A 24926-nucleotide genomic window follows, 5' to 3' on the forward strand; every position below is an offset into this window, starting at 1 on the left:
AGCTCTGCAACGTCAGTGTCCAAAGCCAGGCAACAGAGTCAAACCAAAACGCCTTGGACTGGACAGGAACAAAGCAAAGTCCCAACAGGGATGGGCTCCCTGCAATCCTCTGCAGTCACCTGTGATGGGCTGCTTGCTGGATCCACCAGGTTCTGGCAAGCCATCTGGATTGCTTGGTTGGCACGGGCAAACTGAATTGGGTCAACGAGGCCCTGCTGACCAGCCTGGCTGTTTGGATCTGAGATACCGACCAGGTAAGCAGCCTACAAAGGGGGAAAAGAAGAAAACAATCCTAATAAATCATACTAATTCTGTCTAGGATCTCTGGCAAGCTGGCCATATGTCACAGCACATGGTGGTCAGAGATTATTCAGAAATCATACTGTGAAATACAATTACCATTTTTTTTTAGCAATACATCACCAGAATCCACTGAAACCAAGAAAATATACCCTTACACTTGAGAAATTTAATTAGTTGAAGCAAAACTAATAGCCCACTTTTTAGACAACTGCTGTCCCTGAAAACATTGCTTGTCACTTGCACAGGCAATGGAGAGAGCTTTAAAGATTACAGGTACTGGAAATTATTTACTGTATTAGCCACAGTTGGAGGCAGTGGAGGTTTTTGTCAAGACTACAAAAGCAATCCAGCAAAGGCACTTGTGCTGAGTGCAGGTCCCATCAGGCCGGCAGCTCCTGGTCTCACTGCAGCCCAAGGTGTCTGATGACCAACCTTACCTCCTCTCTCAGTTACAAGTTTCATGCTTCTGAACAACCACAACTTATCTGAACTGTCGCAATCATCTGTGACAATTCCTCTATCACAGATACAATTATCTGTCACCTTAATATGCCAGTAAGGCAACTCAAGAGTTAGATGTAGAGGAGATTTAGTCCATACCAAGGCATTACATATTTGGGGAAATCAAGAACAGGTTTTCAGATGCAGAGCACGATCTCCCACAGCCAAATCCTTTAACAAGGTGACTGTATCAGCTCTTTATAGTTCACTCAGTTATCAGATCAGTGAAACCACAGAGATCAGACCCTAATTTATTGTAGCAGTTTAAGAATTTTGGTTATTCCAGAAGTATCTGAACAGCTGAAACAGGTTTCTTCTTAGTTCCAATATCTGAAATTTGTAGTGTTCCTTAAGAGCAGATTAGAACTAGATCAACTAGAACTTGATTCATTACTTTTAACTGTGGCCTTTTTGTGCATTTATCTATAATTGTTCTGAGCTTGAGCTGCAAACATGAATTCCATATGCTGCAGCTTTGCTTTATCCTCAGCAAACCTTCCTTCTAGATGGCATTTCCCTTCCTCAGAAAATATGCATGTTATTGCACTCTGCTCCTCCTGTAGTTTGTGCAATTTCTGGGATCCACACAGAACACACCATGTAATACAAAGTCATCACTTGTTTGATCACAGGGAAGTAAATTTCAGATTTACAAACCCAGAACATGAGCTTGCTAGAAAATAAAAACTTAATTGCTTTACAGCCTTCCATCTCTTACCTGAGCTGCTGCCTCTGTGAGGCCACAAAGAGCCTTGGATGCAACTCCAACACATTCTCCAAAGACCAGAAGATCCCCAGTTTTTGCATTCTGAGAAATGCCTGCCATTGATTCTCCAAGAACCTCAGAAATTAAAAAAACAAAGTTATCTTCCAAATATACATCCCTACCACTTAGAGGCAAGCAATTGCTACCCTGAAACCAGTTTTGGCCCACAAACCCCCTGGACTTGGCTTCCAGAATTTTTAGACTTCTCTAAACTGGGCACATTCCTCTGTGTGGTGTGAGGGATCAGGCATGCACACCAACACTGAACTGAAAGGAACATAGGCACTACTGTAGCTCAAATGACTAAGAGGGTACAGAATTACCCCTCATTAATTTTGCTGTCATCCCTTAGTCATCACAGCTAACCTGGCACTACGTGCATTTCATGCAGCCTGCATGACACTCCTGCAGATGCTGTTGACACCTACAGGATCATCTTTGTAACCAAACTCACTGAAGCTCAGTGGGAATGAAACTGCACCTAGACTTCTGGAACCATCTTAGTGTTAGAATGCACATGAATTCCCACTGAATTCAGTTCACTTGGCTTTAAAAATCAAAATGAGCTCTGATTGCAGTAGAGCATTAGATGCAAGATGACACACACATCCATTAGGTATTTTCTTTTTCTTTTAGAGAAGAAGGAATATGAGACAATTCCAGCAAATCAAATAATAAGGACACAAAAGTCTGCTTCAAAGGAAGATGTACAGCACGGTTTGATTTAAAGTAACTGAAGAAGTTTCCCACAGGTTTTCTGATGTGGTGGGGTGTCTGGACTGCTCAGACATTTGGCAAAGCTGTTCTGCACAGAACAATACAATGGGATTTCATTGCCAAGCCCTCCCATTCATGCTTTGGGCTGTTCTAATATAGCTGCAGTCAAAATACAGCACCCGAAAGTATGACATGCAGTCTAGTGCATGTCAAGGAGAGGAAGAGAGAGAGGAGAAGCTTTCAGAGCATTGTGTACCAGTCACTTAATTAAAAATTTCTTACTGAGGCCATACACCTTCCAAGTGATCAAAACCTGAAATTACCTGTAAGAGACCTGTCTCAGGCAGAGTTTATCAAGGACTGTAGCAGACATTTTAGCTATAAACACTGACTGCAACTCTAATATTCAATATGCATATGGAAACTTTTGAAAATCCAAACACACTTTATAACTGATACAGAGGTGGGAAAAAGAAATTACCTTTGAGTTTTCCATTACGCCCTCAATACAATCAAAATATGAGAGATCGCTCACAGGCTCATTTGGGTTATCCAGCATTCCCTTAACTGTCTGAAATAATGAAAGAAATTGATTATTGACAGAGTCTGCAATACTGAGCTGAGAAGAACACAGACCATCACACCTATTCTGCTTATCCCAGCGTAACCTTATATATTTGTCTGCAGCAAGCAGCCAAAGCTACACACTCCCATGGGTGGGCCATGCAGGAAACCGCACCCGACGGGAACTGAGCTGTGGGAACTCCATGTTTGTGCACCACCAATCTCTTGGAAGTTCAGGTTTACTTCATGTTTGTGATGAGTGATATATGGTCAGAGGTGCTCAGCTTGACCTGAGGCAATCTTGTTTTCTGTCAGGTGTCAACAGTGTAACACATGTTTTCAGTACTATTTTGAATTTCATAAACAGATTTAAGAAGTGATAAGAAAAACAGCTGCTATTTGTTGAGCACTGTCTGGAAACACAAAGGTTTACTGAACTGAGTACACATCCACCACCTGCCTGCCTCTTACAGTGTTAACAGATTCCCCCAACAGAGGAAAATGTTCTGTTGGGAAACTATGTATAGTTAGGTTTAATGTCTTTTTCTGAGGTAATTCTGAGTTCTGAAAATAACAATGTGACAATCAGTCACATATTCATTGAGAAGAATGAATGCTGTTAGGTAACAAAACTTGTAAAAAGCTGCAAAATGCAGGAGGCTAATTCTTTAATACATAAAAATATCTGTAGCACTCCTTTTTTCAATTCTTAAGCAACACTATTTTAATGCCAAATATCATGCAGAAAAGACTTTTAATCCTTCTGATGAAAGTGAAATCAATTAAGTAGAGAAAGATACTAGCAGCTGTATCTGACATTTGCTTTCCACCTAAAGGAAATCAAGGCATGATTTTAAACACTTGGACTTTTCTTGTAACACAGCTTCCAAATTTAAGATATTATGGAGACACCTACAGTATTTTTAACAGCTCAGCTATTGCTTTGTAAAAGTTTGTCTTAAAGCCTTACAGCAATTAAAAAAGAGAAGAAGGTGAAGATGTGGCATCTAGAAAGCAATTTCCAGTTGTCTCTTCTGTCTGTCAATTCTCACTAACATTGCAGCATCTCTTCATGTTGTGTTCTATTAAATAACCACTTGAAAAGCAAACAAGGTTCCTACAGCACTTATACTGCTTTGGAGACAGAGGCCTTCAGAATATAAGGAACAGAATAGCAAAACACAAGCCAGCACAAACTTCCCACTCACATACATTTACAATTACTGCAACACCTGTGGTACTTTTTTCAGCTGCAATTCTGGGCAAGTTTAGCTACCTCCTTGAAGGTTAGACAATAAGGTCCTCTCTAAGAACAGTTTTCCAGAGTCTCCAAAGTAGACCACAAAGACTACTGACAGTATCGAATCCATGCTGAGACACACTCTTTCTACAGAAACAATGATTTTATAGTAGTTAAGAAGCCCTGGAAAGACTAGGAATAGTACATGATGACTTCAGGAAATGAAGGGAAGAAGCAAAAGTTTAATCAATGTAAAGAGAAATTGAAAGTTAAGACTTCTAAAATTTCATTGGTTTCTCCAGTTACTTTGATGTGAGTCTCCAGTCTGATTTCAGGACTGTTTGCTTTTGCCTTGGTTTCCCTTTTTCCAGAAATTAATCTAATTCCATATATCCAGGCTTTTCTCACTAACACTCTCTCTCTGGGAAGTTCAAGATGCCAGATATCTTCCTTCTGCCCTTTGCTGGCCCTGCTCTCAATCCATGCCAGCATGTGCCATTCTGTGCTATTGGCACAGAACCCTCTGCAAGGGCTCTTAAGGCTATTCTGCCCTACATTTCTCCTCTAAGCTCTCAGTTTTCCATGGTTCATCAGCTGGAAATTCTCACCTTTCACATCCCTGCCATTTCACTGATCTCTCCCCATTAGTGTTTCAGGAAGTCCTGAGGAATAGCACTTCATTCCCCCTGCTTGCTCCTTTACATTACAGCCTGATTTCCTGGTTTCTATTCTTTGGATTTGCTGCTGCTCCCTGTGACCAAGGAGAGGACACTTAGGAAGCTAAGAATTCAGAAGGACAAAGGCACCTAGACAAAGGTGACCAGAAGGACAAAGGCACTTAGGGAACTCCTACAACATTTTGGGATGATAACCATGGACTTGCATATTAAGAAAACTCACAATATCCTGGAAGGACTTTTGTATCCTTGTGATACTAAGGGCTAGAAATAAAAAGTTTAATGGTATTTTATGCTCTCGACACAGGTCAGTCACCCCTTGATGTTTTGACCTTGACAGTAAACAACAAATATCTAGTTTAAATGAAAAGATTATTTCCTACTACTGAAAGTGGCCCTGTCTGTGATCAGTGTAGCTCTTTCAACTGACCCATTATTTAGCCAGCCAAACCTTTCACTCAGGATCAAGAATATATCTTGCAAGAGCCTGTATTGACACACACATCTTATCAGTTTGACAGGGAAGGCAGAAAGAAGGCATTAAAAATGTACACTAAGAAAGGTCAAGGTAGAAGATTGCAAACATCATTCTAAGTGGGATTTCAGCAACATCTTCCAAGTGGAAAAACCAAGATATTGCAGCTCCCTCCAGTGCACTGGTGGTAGTAGAAACGTCCATCTTGTCATGATTCTTCCTTAAGTAACAATAAATATGAATAATAGGGACTAAGCTGTATCTTTGGAGGGCAGGACAGAGGAGATGGCGACAGGGTAGCAAATTTCATTCTGGCCAAACCTACAAGATGTTTACATGGGTTCCATGCTCACCTTGTACACAGTTAAAACCCCTGCCACAGGTATCAAGTGAGAAGACAGTAACAGGAGCTATTCAGACACAGAATACAAGGGAAACAAACATGTGGGGCCCACTTTTATTTATAAGAACGTATGAAATATAATACCTCCAGTTCTCTGAGTGCATTATCACATTCCTTCTGCCCGGGAGCTTGTTGGGTACACAGTGTGATGAGCTGGTTTATACTCTCAGTCACAGCTCTGGGGAAAGTAGGAGGAAAAAAGGTGGATTTTAAAGTTGAACTAGTTCTCTTAGCAAAACTTTTGTCATTAAATGTATACTGCATAAAGATATAACACTTAGGTCATCTACTACATGGCTGGGCCCAGCAGCCAAACTGGTGGCACTTCTGGGAAAACACTGGTGACAAAGGACAGAACACCACCTGGCAGCAGGCCAAGGCCAATTCATTACATTGGCACAGTGACATAGTGTAGCTGCTAAAAGGTATTTCAGCACTTCTCCAGGTCTGACATGAACTGAATCATTTCTTAACTACCACCCCAGAAGCCCTAAAGGATCCAGAAACAAATGTATGGTATGGAGAACAATGGTGGAATGTAAAGTAAATGTTATTTACCTTTCTCTAGCAAAGTCTTGTGTCTTGTCTGACATACTGTAATACACACAGTCCTGGTATATATCTCTGTAGTCTCTCAGCAAATTGGTCTTTTTTCTCTTTAACTAATAACTGATATTCTCCCATAGGTTTATATCCACAGAGGACAAGTCATGCAAATATTCCTATGGGAGTTCACAGCTCTTGGACATAGGCTGAACCTGACATACAACACTCACTATCTGTCTTTCTGATGAATGCTCTGATAACAGGCAAAATTCATTGTAACTACATTAATTTCAGACTCATGACCAACAACCCAAAAAAGTGGCATCTAGAAGAGAAAATCAGTGAAACTGGAGTGCATGGAGAATATGCTTTCCTCTGGTCTTGGAAACTGAATGGCATTTGCTTTATTTTCCCTTTCAGAAAACAGGCACTTGATAACTTACCAATAACATGATCACCTAGCTATTACAAAAGGAAACAGGATATGCTTATTACATTCAACATGTTCATGTTAAATTTCAGGGCAAAAAGAATGGAAATTAATAGACATACTTGTTTAACTCCTACCCTTTTCAGCAGCTTTGGTGTCCTTGTGGAGGACCTGGTGTTCACCTGCTGAATATCAGTGATTTCTATGCATCAGAAAATAGTCATTGCATACAGACATAGGAATATATGACAAAAATTGAAAGTTCTGTTCACTCCCAGAGAAACTTCACACTCCCAGAGAAATTTTACACAAAAATATCTTGTCTGCTGTTGATTTTAATCTGAGACACAATTCATGCTGACTCAGAGAATATCAGCAATTGAAGAGAGAGAATTATCAGCTTTGTAGAGGAGGCCACATGGTCTCACAAATATCATTATTACACACAAGGTACCTCCCCCAGGAATCCATCCAGAGTACAAATATTATTCTGAAAACCATTTGGACACAGGAGAACCAGGAAGGTGGCCCCTCAAACAGCAGTCCCAGAGAGGACGAGGACCGCTAGGACTCTAAAGGCCACATCTGTTTTCATCAAATACAACACAAATACTTGGACCCTGCAGGGAACTCAGCTGGTACTGCAGTCCTGTCAGAGGTGGTCAAGAAAAAAATGCTTCCACAAGGAAGACAAAACTACTGAAAAAGTTGCTGTCTCTTACAACTGGTGCAAATGGGGAAGAAAGCAAAACAAACCAAATAAAACCCCCAAACTAATCACAGTACTATAGATGATGAGAGAAGAATTAGAAGAAAAGCTATCTTATAATAAGGAAGCTGTGCCTCTTCTTTCATTTTCATGAGAGAGAACGTAAAAATATTTGACCCTGATTGTATTATAGCAGGGAAAGATAAGAGAGCCCTGGCAAGCTTGTCACAAGCCAGAAGAGAGGATCTGAGATGGGAAGTCCAGTGTCTCCTTAGCACCTTAAACACAAACTGAGAGCTGGTGCAGTATTTACTTCCCACAGGTATGTAGTGTCTGTGTAAGATCTCACATATGCACACACAGAGCTAAAGGCTTGACACAAGCTAAAGGCTTGACCTGGCTCACCTCCCTTTTTCTATTACATGCTTCCACAGAGGGAATACCAACCTGGCAGGGACTTACAACTACCTGGATTTCACTGGGGTGAAATTCCTCTACACTCCAATCGGGAATGCTCTAAGTCTAAAGCAGAAATCCAGAGCAGTTTGATGCTGCAGCAGTAACAAAATCTCCTGTGACTCCTTCACTTTTAAGCAGCCTGTCTTTGGTTAGCTATAATTTTCATAGATGCTATTTATTTCCAGGGAGACAAGACAGATGTAATTTTTTTTTTTAAACAAAATACAACAAAGTAAAGTAGCTTCTAAAAGCCTCAAAGTTCTTAAGGAAGCCCTTTACTGAGGGAGTGTATTTATAATCCTTAAAGTAAGGGTATGCTCCACTGAAGAAATGTAGCATCTAACCCTTTCAAGCATTCCTGATCATACACACATGCACACTGTTAGTGATAGGTAGCTATGATTTTTAAGCACTTTTTATCTAAGAATATTATTCAATTTCTTTTATTTCAGGGATTGAGAAGCTTAATGTTAGCTATTGCCTTGTCAGAACACAGATGGTGAGAAAACAGTAAGTAAAATACACTGGATCCTTTCAAAAACCAGGCCAGGTCTTCAAATGTTGGTTCCTATTTCCACCAAGGGTAACAAGTTATACTAGTTGAGGAACTACTCCAACATAAGCAACTCTCCTCTGGCCTACTTCCATTTAAACAGAACTACAGGTTCCAACCACTTACTTAATTGTCAATAGCAGACGAATATATAAGCACAATATAAATACCACAGAGAAAAGCAAATATCCCAGGAAAACAAAGCAAGCAACATATCCTTACCTTGCTGCTGCTGCTAAGAGGTTCTTGGCATTAGGAGCTCCAGGATCAACAGACAGAGACTTGGCAGCCAGTAATAATTTGCTGGAAGCCATAGAGATGCTCTTGAGGTTACCTATGACTTGAATCTGGTCCTCTTTAGTCTGGAAAGCCAGAGCAGCATAACATTAAGTACAAAATTTGCAATCGAGACAGTGTGCTAAAACCACACGTGGAAACCCAGTTTGTTTATCCACCTGAAACCACTGGCATACGTGAGTTCAGAGAAGGATGGCTCAAGCCTCTGTTCACCCAGACAGGTGCCTCTAGCTTCACTTACATAACAGAAAAAGACCCTTACAACAAATAGCTTGGCTTCTAACAGTGGTAGTATTCACCAATGAGCAATGGAGAAACTTCACTATTTGTTGAACAATGCTTTTGTTGTCAAGACTCTTATGTGTCTCTGCCTGGCACAACTGCTTTGCATTATTCAGTCAGTGTACGCTCTCTGGCATCCTTTGTGCAGCCCGCAGGCTCTCTAGCATCTAAATGGGATAGCTCACACAAAAATATAATCCAGAAAGTCATCTTTCACAATAAAATAACTTTCTATAAGCCTACTTTGGTCAACATTCTGACTTGGATGTTCTATTACTTATTTTAAGCCATTGTTGAAAAGGGAAACCTGTATTTAAATACAGTTACAGAAAAGTATTGCATCTTCACAGCAGACACCTGTGACTAGATTCTTCTGCCAATGATCAGTAGAAGTGAACTCATTTTTTCTAACAGTCTGTTCATAGTTTTATGTAAAGAGGTTGCATATTATTCAGCTGTTATGAATAGCTCCTACTCTATATTCGCTACATTCTACTTCTTCCCTACCCCTAACATTTTGCTAATCACCCAAAACACCTGGTATTGCTTCTGTTCAGGCCAAATAACTATACACAGAAGGCCTTCTCTTTTGAAAGATCAGCCATTAATAACTAAGATGGTTACCACCCCCCATGTCAGCAGGATCAGCAAATTCACAAGGGCCACAAGGTCATCAGCAGCTGGATTCTCATTTCAAGCAGCCATTTACAGTCTTGTTTCTACCTTTGCCTTTCATTGAATTGCCTCAAACAAAACATTCTACAAGTCAATGTGGTCCACAGCTAAAGAAACAGTCGTACCTCACTACTACTCACTTTCAGAGAGTCAGCTGTATATGGAGCCTAACTCATTTTACACATCTGGAACTTGAATGATGAAGTTCTGATGGAGAACCACCACCAACCACTGTCAGATGTCTCTACTCAGTTCTATCTACAAAGTATCTGCTCTAGAGAGACATTTCATAAATGACTTCAAAGGACTCACACACCCAGGACCTTCTGGCTATTTTCCAGTGGCAATCATTTCTCAGGTTTGCAGGGTCCTCCTACTAACCAGGGTAAAACCATCTGCAGATTCTTTTTTCTGCAAGTCATCCCATCTCTTCTGATACACAATTCCTTTTCATATGCTGACATTTGTTATGCTAAATCATTGCTAAACGACCAATTACTGTAGCTCAGCACAAGAGTAAGATAAACTGAAGGTGGTATCTCCAACTACCAGGAATGAGCTCAGCAATATGTGACAACATTCCTGATTGTTAAGAGTTCATCAGATTAGTATTTTGCCAGATTTTTGAACACAAGTCTAAGTGCTTGCTGTCAGACCCAAGGATGGCATTTTAGGCAGCCCTCTTCAAGTGCTTGCTTCACTCTGTAGCATGTCCACAGCACCACGGAGCAATATCAAAGCATCATTTCCTCAATCTACTTAAAGCATTTCAAAAGTAGCAAAGGAAGGTGCTACATTTTGAGCAGCGTTCACCTAAATTATGCTCCATGGTAGTTCCACCAAAAAGAAGCAACCCTTTCCACAAGGGGTTTAGCACACCTTTGTACCTTTGCAGCTCAAACTAGACAGAGGAGTATGAAGTTGTATTTCTGACTGGACACAGAAACAAATACCAACATCCTGTGAAAGATGTAAATGCTGAGTTCTCCTTTTTCCAGATAAGCAGCTCCAGATGACTCCCTTACAACAAATATCTCCTCACACAGCAGCATGCTGTGCTACACTGTAGTGCTACAAAAGCAATATACTACACTGCCAGAGGTTATGGCCAAGATTATCCCTCAATTAGCATGATCAAGAACTTACTTGTGCTTGGCCAGCCATTTCAATACCAGCCTCAAGAAATTCATCAAAGTCATCACTGAATTTCCCAGAGGCTGCAGCCAACTCCCCAGTTTGGCCCCGTGTAGCATGGACAACTTCTCCAGCTGACTGATTCAGGTCTGCTGCTGCCTGGTTCAGTTCACTCTGAGCTTCTTGAAATGACTTAGAACTTGGAGGTAGCTGTAAGAGACAAAGTTCACTATTTTACTGTCTGTCACATCACACCAGCCTTTCATGACTGGAGAGTTCAACACATGCTGAGAGTACTAAATGCAACAGAGCAGTGAGCTGGAACTATGGGACAGCTGTCAAACAGAAATCTGTCCAGCAACTTGTGTCCTGCTGTTTCTTTCAAGGGACAGACAAGTCTGTAATCTTTTCAAGGGACACAAATATTGGCAGCTCTTCAAAATTACTCTAAACTCTCTCTAGTAAATCAGTTTGGTAAAAAAAAAACCCTGGTTTTATCAAAAGGCATTGCATGAACATACCAAAATACAATTCCTCCTTCATTCACAGGATAGCAAGGTCAGTGATAAATGCAGAAAAAAAAAGCTGTTCAAATAGTATAACCTTCTGGCAAGTTACCAATGCAAAAAGGGTTTTTTAACTGAATGCAGTTAAACAAAGTAACAATTCTACTCTTTATGCAAAATGACCAACCATTTTTTTGACAGATCACAATGCTCCTTTAAGTAAACTGATCACTTCTAGGTGGGAGATGAACTATAGTTTTCTAATTTTCATATTCTTCAGAATGTCAAGTCATAGCTGCCATTTTCAAAACTGAAAAGTTAATACCAATCTATGACAAGTTTAATATTGCCTTCACAAATCACAGACACATTTCACCTTACCCATAAAACTACAAAAATGGTATTTCAGTCTAAATAGCAGCTGCCTAAAGGTGCATAAACTTAAACGCAGATTATATGAAGTATACTTAGGGCTCATTTACTAAACAATGATTTGACACATGAGGAACTCAGATCTGCTGTTCACTTTTCTAAAATATATTTGCACATGAAAAGCCATCTTACCGAATCGACAAGGAGCTTCTTGCTGGATTCCCCAATACTCTTCAAGGCCACATCCACATCCTTTTGTCCAGGCAGACAATTCACACAGTTATTCAAGGAGTGAGACACTGCTTTTGCCACCTAGAACACACAAGTGAACACATTCACACTGAGAGAGGCTTAAGTTCTCATTAATAGGAGGCACAGCCTCTACTCCATAGCCAGCAATTCCTACATTGTGACCCTTATAGGAACATTTTTGAGGCTTGCAACTTTCTCAGTTTGCTGGCCTGCAGTCTTTATTTAGGCTCATCCATGGGATAGGATAGTGTTGGCAGGGCAGCCCCACAACTCTTCCTGGCACCTGGGATAAAGGCTGCAGCACTGCAGATAAAAGAACGCTTCTGAAATTATCTATATACTAGTCACAGAAATTCATTGCATGCTACTTTTTACAAAGTTCTGATTAAAAAAAGGTATCTTCATAAGAAATTATTTACAATTCAGGCCAAATCAGCAAAAAAAGGAACCTGCCACTCCTAAAGAATTCAAACATAGTGGGGCCACACATGAAGAAAACATACACTCACTTTTTGAATATAACATGGATATAGATCTTTTATTTGAAAATTCTCAGCTTAATGGCTATCTCACTTTTGCAGTCAAGCAGTCTCCTCACATATATTGTGGGTAAAAGCACAGAGCTGCATCTTTGTATATTTTTCTAAGACATGACTAAAACACCATACTTTATACCATCTGCATTTTTTAACATAGGCATGATGTTACTGTTTGAGAGATGTTGAAAGGAATAGAAAGTTGACATACCTAGCAGCCTTATTTTCTGGCATTCTCTCTCCTTATTTAATGCTGATTTGGAGTAAATTCACTGTGTGTTTGACAACTCATGCAGCTGCTCAAGTCCCAGCTTACCTGGGCTAATCTCTGCTGACTGTCTGCATCCCCTGGGGCAGCCAGGGCCTGCTTGGCCTCCTGGATCAGCATGGCAGAGCCCTCCATGACATCCCTGGCTGAATCCAGCATCGCATGGGCTGCCACAGGGTCACTGGTAGACGCTGCAACCCCTCGTGCTGCCTGAGCCAAAGTCTTCAAAGCCTGAGCAGTTTCTCTGGCAGCAACTCCTGTGGTCACATTTCACCAAGGATTCTATTAGTACCTTTAAAGACAATCTTTGTATTTCATGACATGATCTTGCAGGTAATGATCCTATTGCAAAATAACACTGCGAATGCATTTTAAAAGAAAATCTTCAAACAGGAAGACATTTGAAATACACAGTATCATTTTCTTATTTCTTATAGCTTGTAGTAAAGCCATAAAGTAAATATTACAGACAAAAGACCATATTCTGGGCACAGCTCTCTTTACCAGTGACTACATCCTAGTGAAGCACTGAAAAAGAAGAAAAGCTAAAACCTGTAGATGAGGAAAAACTCATACTCCAAGCTATGGGGGAAGGGATTGTCTGCAAGAATGGTGTACAGGTGCTCAGAGCCACAGCACAACAATAGTTTAACTTCAAGAAATCAAAAAAGAGATTATTAGGAATGATACAACTTGATACAATCTAACATCACTGTGAGTAAAAACATATAAAAATAACTGAATGAAGTCACAGGATGTAATAAAATTACCTTCTGTTAAAAGACATCTATCAACTCCAGTGCTAAGGCTTAGGACTACATGAATAATGGCCTCCTTCTTCTATTTATGAAATTATTGAAAAGGAACTCATTGCTTTGCAGAGTTTCCTACAATCTGATGATAAGAGAGCTACTAGATTTAGCTATTCATTATCAGCTGCAAGTATCTGTATTCCCTTGCCTGACACCCAGTGCCTACTTCTCCACAACTATATGATAGAAACATGAGCCGCCTTGATGAAATTCCATCTGCTACAAATGAAAGCAACTGTAAGTTCTAGAGCCCAGATGCAATTATAACCAATGAAGTGGTAATTGCTGTAACACACTTTATCAGTAATATTAGACAAAAAAATCTTATGGGGGCATTTGCATCAACAGCTTTCATTTCTAACAGAAATAAGGACATAGAACATTTTAACATCCATAATTAAACTTTTGTCCCTCCTGTAGAGCATTTTTATTATTAAGGTGTTTTTGTTTCTAAAGTAAAAGTACAGGTACAAAAATAAACTGTAGAATCTGTGTGCCCAGGTTTCCTGTTGGCTTTATCTCAAACTATACAAACATGCTCAATGAATCAGCCAGAGCAACTGTGCTACGTATGAACTGGTAGCACCTAGGAAGAGATGCAGTTCTGAATGCCACCAAGCTATCCCCACTATGTTCACATCCTGTTGCTTCAAAACATATCCTTTAGACCTTCTGTAAGGACATAGCAACATTTCCAGTGGCACTGACCTTTAAAACGCAATACATTTTATTTCAGCCTTTCACAGAGTTTCAGTGGCACATATTTACAAAAACAACACATGTCCCTATCTATTCTGATTAAAAACAGAGCAGATTGCATCACTGCTCTTCTATGAAGCATGAGTCACACTTAAGTTTTCGTAACTTACCACAATTCACTATCAGCACTAAAAAAAATGAAGTCATTCCTTGATTTAATAGTCTGTGACAAGAAAACCTTCCAGCAAGTATTTGATGGAAAGCAGAGGTTTCATAGAGCCATTATGAATAAAACAGTACCTGTGTAGTGCTCGTTGCCCTGAGCAGCACAGGTTAACAACTGGGCCATTGAAGAACCAACTGCTTTGGATGTGCTTCCCAGGTCCTGAGTGCATTTCTCAAGCTGTAAAAAATTGCAAAGGACAAAATACATACGTTAAACTCAACAAAAATACACTTAAGTTTTAAATAGTACTGAAAAATTCCTCATTCCACAAAAATCTAAACTTTCACCTCAGCTACTGAACACACACACAGTTTCTCTGAAATCTGACTAACATATTTTCCCTGTTCAGGGTAAAATAAATTAACATATTACATAGTGTGGACAATAAAACTATTTTACAATTAGCAATAGAAGTAAATACCTTCATCTAAGAAGGGCTTTTTTCTTTTCCCCAAATAAACCATTTCACTTTCTAAGCCTACTAGAACTGGCTGCCCTGAGTTCTCATCATTGTCACTACTGAAAAGAAATTCTTTTTGAGAAGACCAAAACATTACTGTTACCTAACTGTAATTTGTTAAGAGATTAGAAAAGGATAGAAGAGAGGAGGCTCTACAGTCCTATGAGTAACTCTACTACAGAACATACTGTTGCTGTAGTAGTAACATATACTCTTTTTAAGAGAATAAGTGCAAAATCCTATCAGCATGATCATTATCCAAAGCTTCCTGACTTGTTTTGCCTCTAATATTTAAGTATTTAACAGCTAACTTTGTTTGTTTTTAAATGAAGAACATCCTTCCTCAATTACAGTTTCTCCTGGGAGAGGTTTTAACTGTCCATCCACAGCTGCCATCTTCGCATCTTGCAGTTCATTTTTGAGTGTCTGGACTGTATTCAAAGCAGAATCAATTTCCATTGGGCCACAAGCTTCATGAGCCTATTCAGAAATCAGATCAGTACCACTGTTAGCAGCTGTATGCAACTTTCAGAAACAGTAAATGCTTCAGATATAATCTTGCCTCCCATGTTATTTCTCTTCCTACTTTATAGAGGCCATTGTGAGCCCTCTAAGTGTTTTACATCATGGATTCCAAACTCCTGAACAATATTTTCAGTCTGTGAAGAGAACAGCACTCTGCTAAGAGGCACCAGGGGAATGAGGTGCACTTGGCTTGCATACATGTCCCTTCACAGTAGGCAGCCCAGGGACTGAGAAAGTAACTGCTGCACTCTGGACTTCCCCTTGGACCAGTGGCCTCACTGTGCATCATGACCAAAATCCCACTGACTCCCTGACGTGGCAGCCCACACTCACCAGTATGAGATGGAAATTCCAGCATTAGCTCAGGTGTAGCCACCTCAAAGCTACAATCCTGGTTTCAGGCCTCAGTGTACACACACACACAAAAGAGATCACTCTCCACTTGCATTTTTTTTATGCCCCACAGAGTTTAGAAATCTGTATGTGAAACACAGAGCATCTGCTTCCCTGAATTTTACAGATTATGATTCCAGTTCACAATTACAGCACAGGAGAGCTGTACCTGGGTTCTCACTTGTTTGGTGGGGCACAAGATGTGTTCCCTTTTCCCTGCTCTCCCTTGAATGTAACAGCAGCTCAGAGTTTTGATGTGCTGCTCTGTATACTCTGCTCCCATTTGTCTGGTATGGAAAGGGCAGCACAAGCTTTTTCAGTTTTCTTTCACTACTCCCTCCCCTTTCTCTCATGATACAGAGGCCACTGGGAGTCTGAGCAAAGTGTGCACAAAACAAAGCAGTGAGAGGTGAGCACTGCCTGAGCATGAGCCACTCCTTCAGGGGAGACAAGAAGTCCTCTTGTATTAGCTGATTAAAAGCAGTAATCACCTACCTTCTGGGAGGCAGTTCGCAGCTCAGCTAAGCTGGTAGCAAGATTCTTTGCACACTGACTGAGCTGCATTGCTGCTGCTTGATCAGTCACTGTGGGGACAGCAGCTTTAGCAGATGCCACCATTTTACTTCCAGGCTGTTCAAAGAACAACAGTGAACACAATTGGTTTTACCAGCTCATTTTCTTTAAAGAAGGCTTAGGATTCAATAAACAAACTGCTTCCTCCATTCACACACTCATGAGGTTTCTAGATTTTTCTTTAATGACTAGCACATTCCTGCTCCTTACGCTGGAACATCCTGTCAGAATTCTGTCACATTTCCAAGTCCTCTGCAGCAGGACTCATCTGTGCTTTACAGGGACAATGACTACTCCCTTGGTTCCAATGTCTGCCCGAGGCCTTTGAATACTCATGTAGACTACTTAAAAATACTGAAATGTGAAATTTTGCCACTCAGCATTCATGTGGTACAATCAGCTCAAGGTGGCAGATGGCAAATTTCTCTCTACATTACTAAATATTAACCTCTAACAAAATTCAATGAAGTTAAAATTGTAATTCAAGCAATGCCTCTACACAGGGATTACTGCTAATACAACTAAAAGCCTTTGCTGATTCTCATCATCACCACTGTACACACATACAGCCACAGGGGAGATGGATCAGTCATGTGAATGACTCCAGAGGGAATCATAAAGCAAATACTTAAACAAAGTGAGAACATGGTTTGTGATCCCTCTGCCTACACATGACCATAAAACCTGCTAACAGCCATCGCATTTGAGGTAAGACTAACTGATGCCAAGTAATGATCATGCCATTACACAGAGAATGGGTTTCTGGAGGTGTTTCTTCTAATGTTAACAATAAGCCAATCGTTTTGTTTTCAATACTCAATAGTCTATCTTCCTATTTTAAGATGTTATAAAAAAGCACTGAGTCAAATTTGGTGTTTTTCCCAAACCATCAATCTAGATCTATTATGCAGGCTAATATCTAAAAAAACATGCTAGTATTCCCTTTTATTTCTGAGGAATTCTGAAACTTGTTGCTGCAACACTAAGTTTACCTTGCCTAAAAAGGTTCCAACAGCCTGTCACATATTCAGACTCAGACCTCTACTAAGAGAGATGCTAAATTCTCTCTATTTTGTTCTTTAAACTCTAACCCAGAAGACAGGTGTACAGCAATGAATGTTTCTTCTCCATAAGCATACTTTTTTCTTGTTACTTTTAACCTCAATGTCAGCAGTTTTCACTCTCCATAGATACAATGTATTTTAGTCACCTAACCCGAGGAACTAAATTCTGCCTATCTATGGCTCATAGCAGTGAACTTCTTTACATGGTTCTTAACAGTTTACTGGTTATTTATCACAAATGAAAACATCCAGCACTAAAAAAATGCTTTTTACATCTACTGCAATGATTGGTTCACTTCACCTGAAGGAAATTCTGGCTGGAATTGATTAAAGCAAGTTGGGCACTGAGGTCTTCTGCCTGAGCTTGACTTCCTCTTACACCCTGCACCAGCTGAGGAATGTGGTCTGCAACGTTCTAAAATGGACAAAGGGAAAATATTTTCAGTAAAAAATAAAACTCCAAAATCCTCTGAAAATAAAACAAGCAGGCTTCCCACTACCCTTGAAGACAACAGCAGTATTCCTAAGTAAAATACTCCTGTGCTGTCACAGAATTTAGGATGCATGGAACCACATTAATGTACAATAGGACTTTTTTAGAGATGTTCTATTTAAGAACTCATTATTCAATCTACTTATTAGTTAAAGGCTCCTACAAGACAATCCAAGATTTTTATGCAGAATTGTGTACATCAAGTATTAATTATTTCCTTTGAATATTCAAATGCCAGTAGTGAAGGTGAAAGATTTTTTTCAAGAGAATGTCCTGCTTTCAGAAAAACATTCTCTTTTACACACAAAGCACCTCAGCTTACTTTTCCTCGGCTTTCAGCAGCACAAACTTTACACATGGCTGGAGCATTTGCAAGCATATATTGCTAAAACTTTATTCCTGAACTGTCCACATTAATGGGCCTTGTCCATCCATTTCACAATAACACTTCAGCAGTGCAATACTAAATTACCACCACCACAAAAACGTAAAAAAGTAGATACTGAATCTTTTTTGTCATCTGATAAATGAGCATCAAGACAAAATTAGAACGAACAGTAAATAATAGTTACCAGGTTGCACTTTTAAAAAAGTTTTTCTGAAATAGCAGCTCTCTACAACACAATTCTGAAGTATATTTGAGCTATCTTATTTAATTCCAACATTTCTTAGGATTGCACCATAACAAGAAGTAATTGCAGAATGTTGATAGGTTTTTAACTACACCATCTTTAATGGCTTTGTTCTTGTTCCCCAAATAAATGCCCTTGGATGCAGAAGAAAATCATTCTGCATTCTACTGTCATTTGCAAATATGGCTTAAACACAAAAGGAAACAGCTTCTCATCAGACTCTGAATTCTAGTTTGGAAGTATAAAAATGTGCTTGACTTCAGGCAGACCTTGAAATCTGTGATGTTACAGCTTTAACTTCAAGCTAGGAATCATGGTAACCCCACTGTAAGGTCTGTCACTTATGTTTTTATGGTGACATTAAAGGTCCCAATTGCTCGGAGGTGGAACATCAGAATAGCAGGAGCAGTTGTCAGTTATGTGACCAACTATATAACTGATATGTTAAATAAGAATTTCACTCCATTATAGTATAAATCACTGTTGCTACTCCATCCTCCATTACAGAAAATCCAAAGGTTACCTTTATCCCACAACAGACCTCAGTCCCATTTCACTGCATGTATGATTCAACAGCCTGTTTTGATGATCATGAAGCTACTCCCCGGCTGTAGATCACACTCATATACTGAATGCAGAGCCAAGGCTTAGAATCACAGTCAGAGAATCACAAATTTCTACGTAACTGGACCCCTCTGTACAGTGCTTCCAGTACAGCTCTGCATATGTTCCATCACTGGCTGATCTGTATCAAAACTTGTCGTAAAAGTACTTACTTCAAGTGAATTGGCTGTTACTGAGCAGTTACACAACTGTGCATCCTTTTCTAAAGTGTGTGTAACACTTTTACATGTTTTACAAGTTTTACATGGCACCAACAGTAGGTCAGCTTTACAAAGCCCTACAAACAGCAGTGCACGGATAATACAGTAAATGAGAGTTCTCCAGAATCCATGCACATGAACATATACAGTGTTGTTCTGTTTTTCTTTTCTTAAAGCTTCTTTTGAGGTTGCAACACTATTATAGAAGGTGATCCTCATCAGTTCCCCACAAAGTAGAGTTCAAGAGTTATTTGTCATGGGCTGTGCTGTGTTTACCTTGCAGCTCTGCACAAGTTGCTGGTGGGCTGCTGTGTTCTTATTGGAAACAGCTGCATTCTGAGAAGCTGCAATAGTCTGAGTAGCAGCAGCTGCAGCTTGTTTAGCTGCAATCTTTGGAGGAAAAAAAAGTTAAATCAGTGCTAAAAGTGAGTAATTCAGAGGATTAAACACACATTACTATAGGTAACTTTGACAGTAACAACATTGACAAATTAATACATTTTATCCCTTAATTTGATTTGCCCTAAGGATACCTCAACTGACCACCATTGCTCTTCTCTCGAGGTGAAAATGATTTGAATACTGTTACCCATCTCTGATTTGCCAACAAAGAAAAAGGCAGACTTAAAAGCATTCTATGCCCTTAGTCTTTCACAGCTTAGGTTTCAACAGGAGGAAGATAAGTGAACTACAAACAGCAAAAAGGGTCTAAACAGTGAGCTCCCTATGAAGGCCAGAGAAAACAGGCAAAGCACACGCAGTGCTGCACACTGCTACATTGATACCTCTGACCCAGGACCCAAGGGAGCCAGTTTCTGCTGAGACTGCTGTACAGCAAAAGCAAAGATCCTAAAATGACACACAGGTACAAAATATTGCTACTTCTGAGGCCAAAAGCATTCTGAAGACCTTCTTCAAATGTTATTATCAACATCTCCCTGTTACAAAAATAAAAATTCAACAACTTATTCAAGGTACTCCAACATGTTGTAGAACACTAACTGGCCCACTAAATAGAAGCAAGCATGAAGTTTATTACACATATTATTCCTTTCTAAGGCAGTATATGTAATAACAGCAAAACATAATATATTTTTTGTATAAAATTTTCTTGAATGCAGTTAGAAAATCCAAGAAAACTTGAATGCAGTTACAGACATCAGCCTTTATTTCCTAAAGTACTCCTGTTTTTTAGTTCTAGAGGAACTTAATGTATTTCTGAACCTGATCACCTTACTGCATTTGAATCAGACTAATGCAAAAATCACAGTTGTAAACTAGGAACTATGAAAAGTTTGAGTTTTTTAATCTGCCTTTTCTTCATTTTAGTTGAGAACATGAAGATCAAACTTTGTCCACAAAACAAACTTCCATGGTATTTTCTCCTTACTAAATTGCCTTTCTCCCTCTTGGCTGGGCCACTAGATAGTATATATCTTTTTACTTCCACTTCTGTTCTTGACTCTGAGTAATTTCCCAGTTTAATTGGACATGCTGCGATTCAACTAACTTTGTACAGAAATTCATCTGGAACTCTATATCCTAGTAAAGGCACCAAGAGATACTGTGTGTAAATGGCACACCACAGAGATAAATTAACACAGCAATGAAGCCATTTCAACTCAGCTGTTTAATTTTAGGACTAAGCCACCATCAAATGTCTTCTGAGTCAAATCCTTACGCCACTTTACCACTTCTGTGATACCAGTTACTTAATTTTCTGAGGATAATGTTATGATATACTGATATGTTTAATTCTAAGCTCTGTACTCTGGAACTGAGCTTACAGCACTGCCATTCTCTGCTTAGATCTTTCACTGTATGGTTTCCAACCTCTAATCTGTTGACAATTTTCTTCTTGATGGCATTCTGTGCAGCAGCATTTGTAGCAACCCGCAGTCCCTCAGCTGCTTCTCTCAGACGTTGCTGCTGGTCTTCATTTTCAGGATTGGCTGCAGCTCCCTGCACAAAATTTCCAAGCAAAAACCGTAAGTCTGAGTAAAAATGAATGGAGAAAATGTGGATGAGCATCAAGACTTAAGTTCAGACAGCATCTGCTACATCAGCATTATTTTCCTTAAATTGTCATAAGGAAAGTTAGAAGAACACTGAAGTATTACAAAACTTTCAAAGCAGAAAGTCTGTTTCTAGTGGAAGCTGTTACTGTCTATGTCTGGTACTTAGAAGAAGAAAGCTGAACATTTGCTTCATACACCACTTCAGGTGTTTGGGAAAAAAGCCTTTTTCAACTGCTTCTCCTTTGATCTGAAATAATGTACTTGTATGAATATAGGTTTTTTAAAAAAAACCCAGTTTTTAAAATTCCCAATTCAATAAGTCTTTCTGTAACTGCAGTCCAAAACTTGAAGTTTAACACAGCAGATCTTCTCCATTTGAAGTCAGAAAATACTGGAAGTCAAGGATAGGCAGCCAGGCACACAGGCCTTCTGGAGTCCCAGCAAGAATGGCTGGCCCTGCTGCTGTAAAAATCATTTCAGTGCAGGATCTGGGAAACAATTCAAAGCATATATTCCTCCCTAGCAGACTGAAACACGTTTCCAGCACAGAAAGGGAAGAAAAGTTGTGATATTTGTGTCTCTTGTGAAAACAAGGAGGGAAGGATGTGGAAGGGAACAACACAGGCAAGATTCCCCAGGTGAAGAATGTTTCTTAGACAGAGGGGAGTTGCTCTGTAATGACTCCAGTAAGAGATTGCTGTGGTTCTGCTGTTCCATTTGCACTGCTACAAGACTCTGGACCATAGCAGGGCTCAGGGCTGGTGGTAACTGCCCTACATGGCTTGAGTCATGACCACTATGCACACAGGAAAGCAAAAGCAGAGCAAGATGATACTTTAAAACCAAAACAATCCAGGTAGCTAATAAATTGGGTTTTGGAACGTACCTAGGGTAAGTCATTAAATGCCAAACTCCTACAGGATAAGAGAAACCACCTTTACTATCAGCTAGATCCTATTTCTAAATCCCACACACCCTCTGTTCATTGTGTACAGCCTTACAGTTTTAAGCTGACAGTTCCTTTTCCTGGTACCTTTGCAGCTTCAACCATGCGGGCTGTGGAATCTGCCAGGAGCTTTGCAGCAGCCAGAAGCTTCTTGGAGTTCTCCATGTCGATCTCTGCTTCTGCATCGGACCTCATGGCATTGACGAGATCGGAGGTGGCCTGAGCCAGCACCCTCGCCTGCCGCACCATTTCACCTGGGGAGCACAGCTGCATCTTTACCTTCTCCTCTCTGCATTTCAGCCTTGGTTTCAAAACTCAGCATCGTTTCACAAGGCAAAAACGAGGTTACATTTGCTGAAGTATTTTTTCACTTGAAAATGATACACATATATATACACATATAACTTGAAAGTTTCATAAACATATCTTGGATCCCAATATAAATGACAGAAACCACTACAGTGGAGATGAAGAAAAAAAGCATAGTATTTGCAATATAGATAGTAAGACAAAACCACACAATCAGTATTTTTAGGTAATTTTGAATATACAGTTCAAGGAAACTCCCATCCCAGCAAAGACTAACAATTTTGCCTTCAAATCACAGCCAAGATTTCACTCCTTAAATAAAATTACCCATCTTCTTCCTGTATTTCTAGGGAATTATCTTTTGTCTAATATAAGCTGAGAACTTTGTCAGAAAACACTTAGCACCATTAAGATGGTTTTAGCCAAAAACATCTTGTTCTTTTTTCAGAAGCTGCACCTTTTAGAAACGCCTCAGAAGAAAAAGCAGATTTAAGTTTAAAAACCTGCAACAAAATCTATGCATAGTAACACCAGCCACTGTGAAGTATTTGCTCAGGTGCCTGTCTTCTTATTTGGAGATGAGAAATTGCTATACAATACTATGAAGTGAAGCAGTGGCAGAAAACAGACAAATATTACAGTGTTCATTTAGCATGGTCTTGACTGTTTTCACTGAATATTTACTCCATCTAGCACACAGCTATGTGCACATTGCTGTTTATATTATGGGCTGGATCACTACCCATAACAACAGCACAAGCTTAGAAGCAGAAAACAGAGAAGAAGAATTTTTATTTTCTTGACTTGAAAAGTGCACATGTGAACCGTGGCAAGCTACTGTTCCTGGAAGGAACTTACCAGCATCCCCCATGGAACTGAAAATGCTCTCGGTGACACACATGATGGTGTCTGTGGCCTGGTCATAGCGTCCGATGGGCTCCCCCCTGCTGGCGAACTGGCGCACGTGCTGCAGGAGGTCATTGAGGGCCTGGCTGACGATGCTGGCAGCCGCGCTCACCTGCTTCAGTAATTCGCTGTCATCCGTGGCAGCCTGGCAGGCCCGCACGCAGTTCTCCACTGAGCGGTCCACCAGCTTCCCTGCCTCAATCAGCTGCTCCTGACACACTGGGGAACTGATGGTGGGACTCACCACCTGCATGGGGAGAGCACCCAGAGCACTCAGAAAAGGCTTTTTTAACAGTCCATTCCCAAGGCCATTGGGAACACAGAGCAGCGCTCACTGGACATGATGCTGTGCCCCTTCACAAACACCACTGCCTCACCTTAGCACAGGCCACAAGCTGGGAAGTAGACAGTGCACACTGGGTAGCAGCAGCAATGACCCTGTTCTGCAGCACCGTGTCCTCAGCCACCTGTGCTACATTCTTGGCCTTCAGCACCAACATGGCAGCAGCGTTGGCAACAGCTTTGGCCAAACTCATCAGAACATCCTGGTAAAGTAAAAGGAAAACTCAGTCTGCAACATTAAAACACACTCAGGTGTTAATTCCTGTAGTCATTAAACTAAAATAATTTCTTCCCATTTCCCCACTTAAAATCCCATCCATATACTTCAGTTTTTTAGAAGGATGGAATCTTCCTAATGCCTCTACTGTTAAAATGACCTGGCTTTCCAGTAAAGAAAGTACTTCCAATACACTTATTTATAATTTCAACTTCACAGCAGGCAGAAAATCTTGCATTTCAAAAACCAAACCCACTACTTTTTCTTTTGCTTTTAGATATGATAAACCATACCTTTCCTTACCCACTTTCTCCAAGACTCCATAACACAGATAAGAATGCTTAAATTCTTACTCTTAGCCAAGAGTTATAATAGAGATATTCAACTAGGAATACAAATGAGAATTTTGATGAAGTTCACAGATTCACTGCTGGATGAAGTGATAAAAATGGCCTGTAAGTTGTACTAGCAGACACCTTGCACACAGTGCACTCCAGAGGTCTATCTGCTGCTGAACAGTACCTTCCCTTGGTTCTGGTGCAAACATGTCCTTGGCATTCAATGAAAAAATCTACACATGTTTTTTACAGAGGATTTAAGAGCACTGGTTTTAAACTGGTAACAGCAAACACTTAAATCATAAGACATTATGATTTTGTAATTGGTGCTGCTATTCAACTTAAAGAAATTTTGTTTGCAATACAATGGTTTTTTTCTACTCAGTTTACCAAAAAATTTTATTAATTTCTACATGTTTACATGTATACATACAGACACAGCAAACACTTACATAAACCCCATTATATTTAATGAGAAGAAATG

At 40.0% G+C, this 24926-nt stretch overlaps 1 protein-coding gene and 1 long non-coding RNA gene across 2 annotated transcripts in view; one reads left to right on the forward strand and one right to left on the reverse strand.

Annotated features, from left to right (window-relative positions):
- TLN2 (talin 2) overlaps positions 1–24926 on the reverse strand; it is a 138429-nt gene that overhangs the window by 39753 nt on the left and 73750 nt on the right. Inside the window, exons 20-36 of the mRNA XM_053954916.1 lie at positions 23923–24090; positions 23498–23792; positions 22418–22584; positions 21200–21328; positions 19643–19756; positions 17719–17832; positions 16276–16410; positions 15214–15342; positions 14477–14579; positions 12714–12922; positions 11802–11921; positions 10744–10941; positions 8566–8705; positions 5731–5824; positions 2769–2858; positions 1523–1645; positions 120–263 (exon numbers count right to left, since the gene is read on the reverse strand). Of these exons, the coding sequence (XP_053810891.1) occupies positions 120–263; positions 1523–1645; positions 2769–2858; positions 5731–5824; positions 8566–8705; positions 10744–10941; positions 11802–11921; positions 12714–12922; positions 14477–14579; positions 15214–15342; positions 16276–16410; positions 17719–17832; positions 19643–19756; positions 21200–21328; positions 22418–22584; positions 23498–23792; positions 23923–24090 (2472 nt within the window). The remainder of the gene's footprint in view (positions 1–119; positions 264–1522; positions 1646–2768; positions 2859–5730; positions 5825–8565; positions 8706–10743; positions 10942–11801; positions 11922–12713; positions 12923–14476; positions 14580–15213; positions 15343–16275; positions 16411–17718; positions 17833–19642; positions 19757–21199; positions 21329–22417; positions 22585–23497; positions 23793–23922; positions 24091–24926) is intronic.
- Positions 177–22512, forward strand: LOC128794730 (uncharacterized). Its single transcript, XR_008433243.1, has 3 exons — positions 177–254; positions 8243–8300; positions 22426–22512. It is a non-coding gene; the product is annotated as an uncharacterized LOC128794730 (long non-coding RNA).

Source organism: Vidua chalybeata, chromosome 13 (genome assembly GCF_026979565.1).
Source record: "Vidua chalybeata isolate OUT-0048 chromosome 13, bVidCha1 merged haplotype, whole genome shotgun sequence".
In the NCBI taxonomy this organism is placed as follows: domain Eukaryota; kingdom Metazoa; phylum Chordata; class Aves; order Passeriformes; family Viduidae; genus Vidua; species Vidua chalybeata.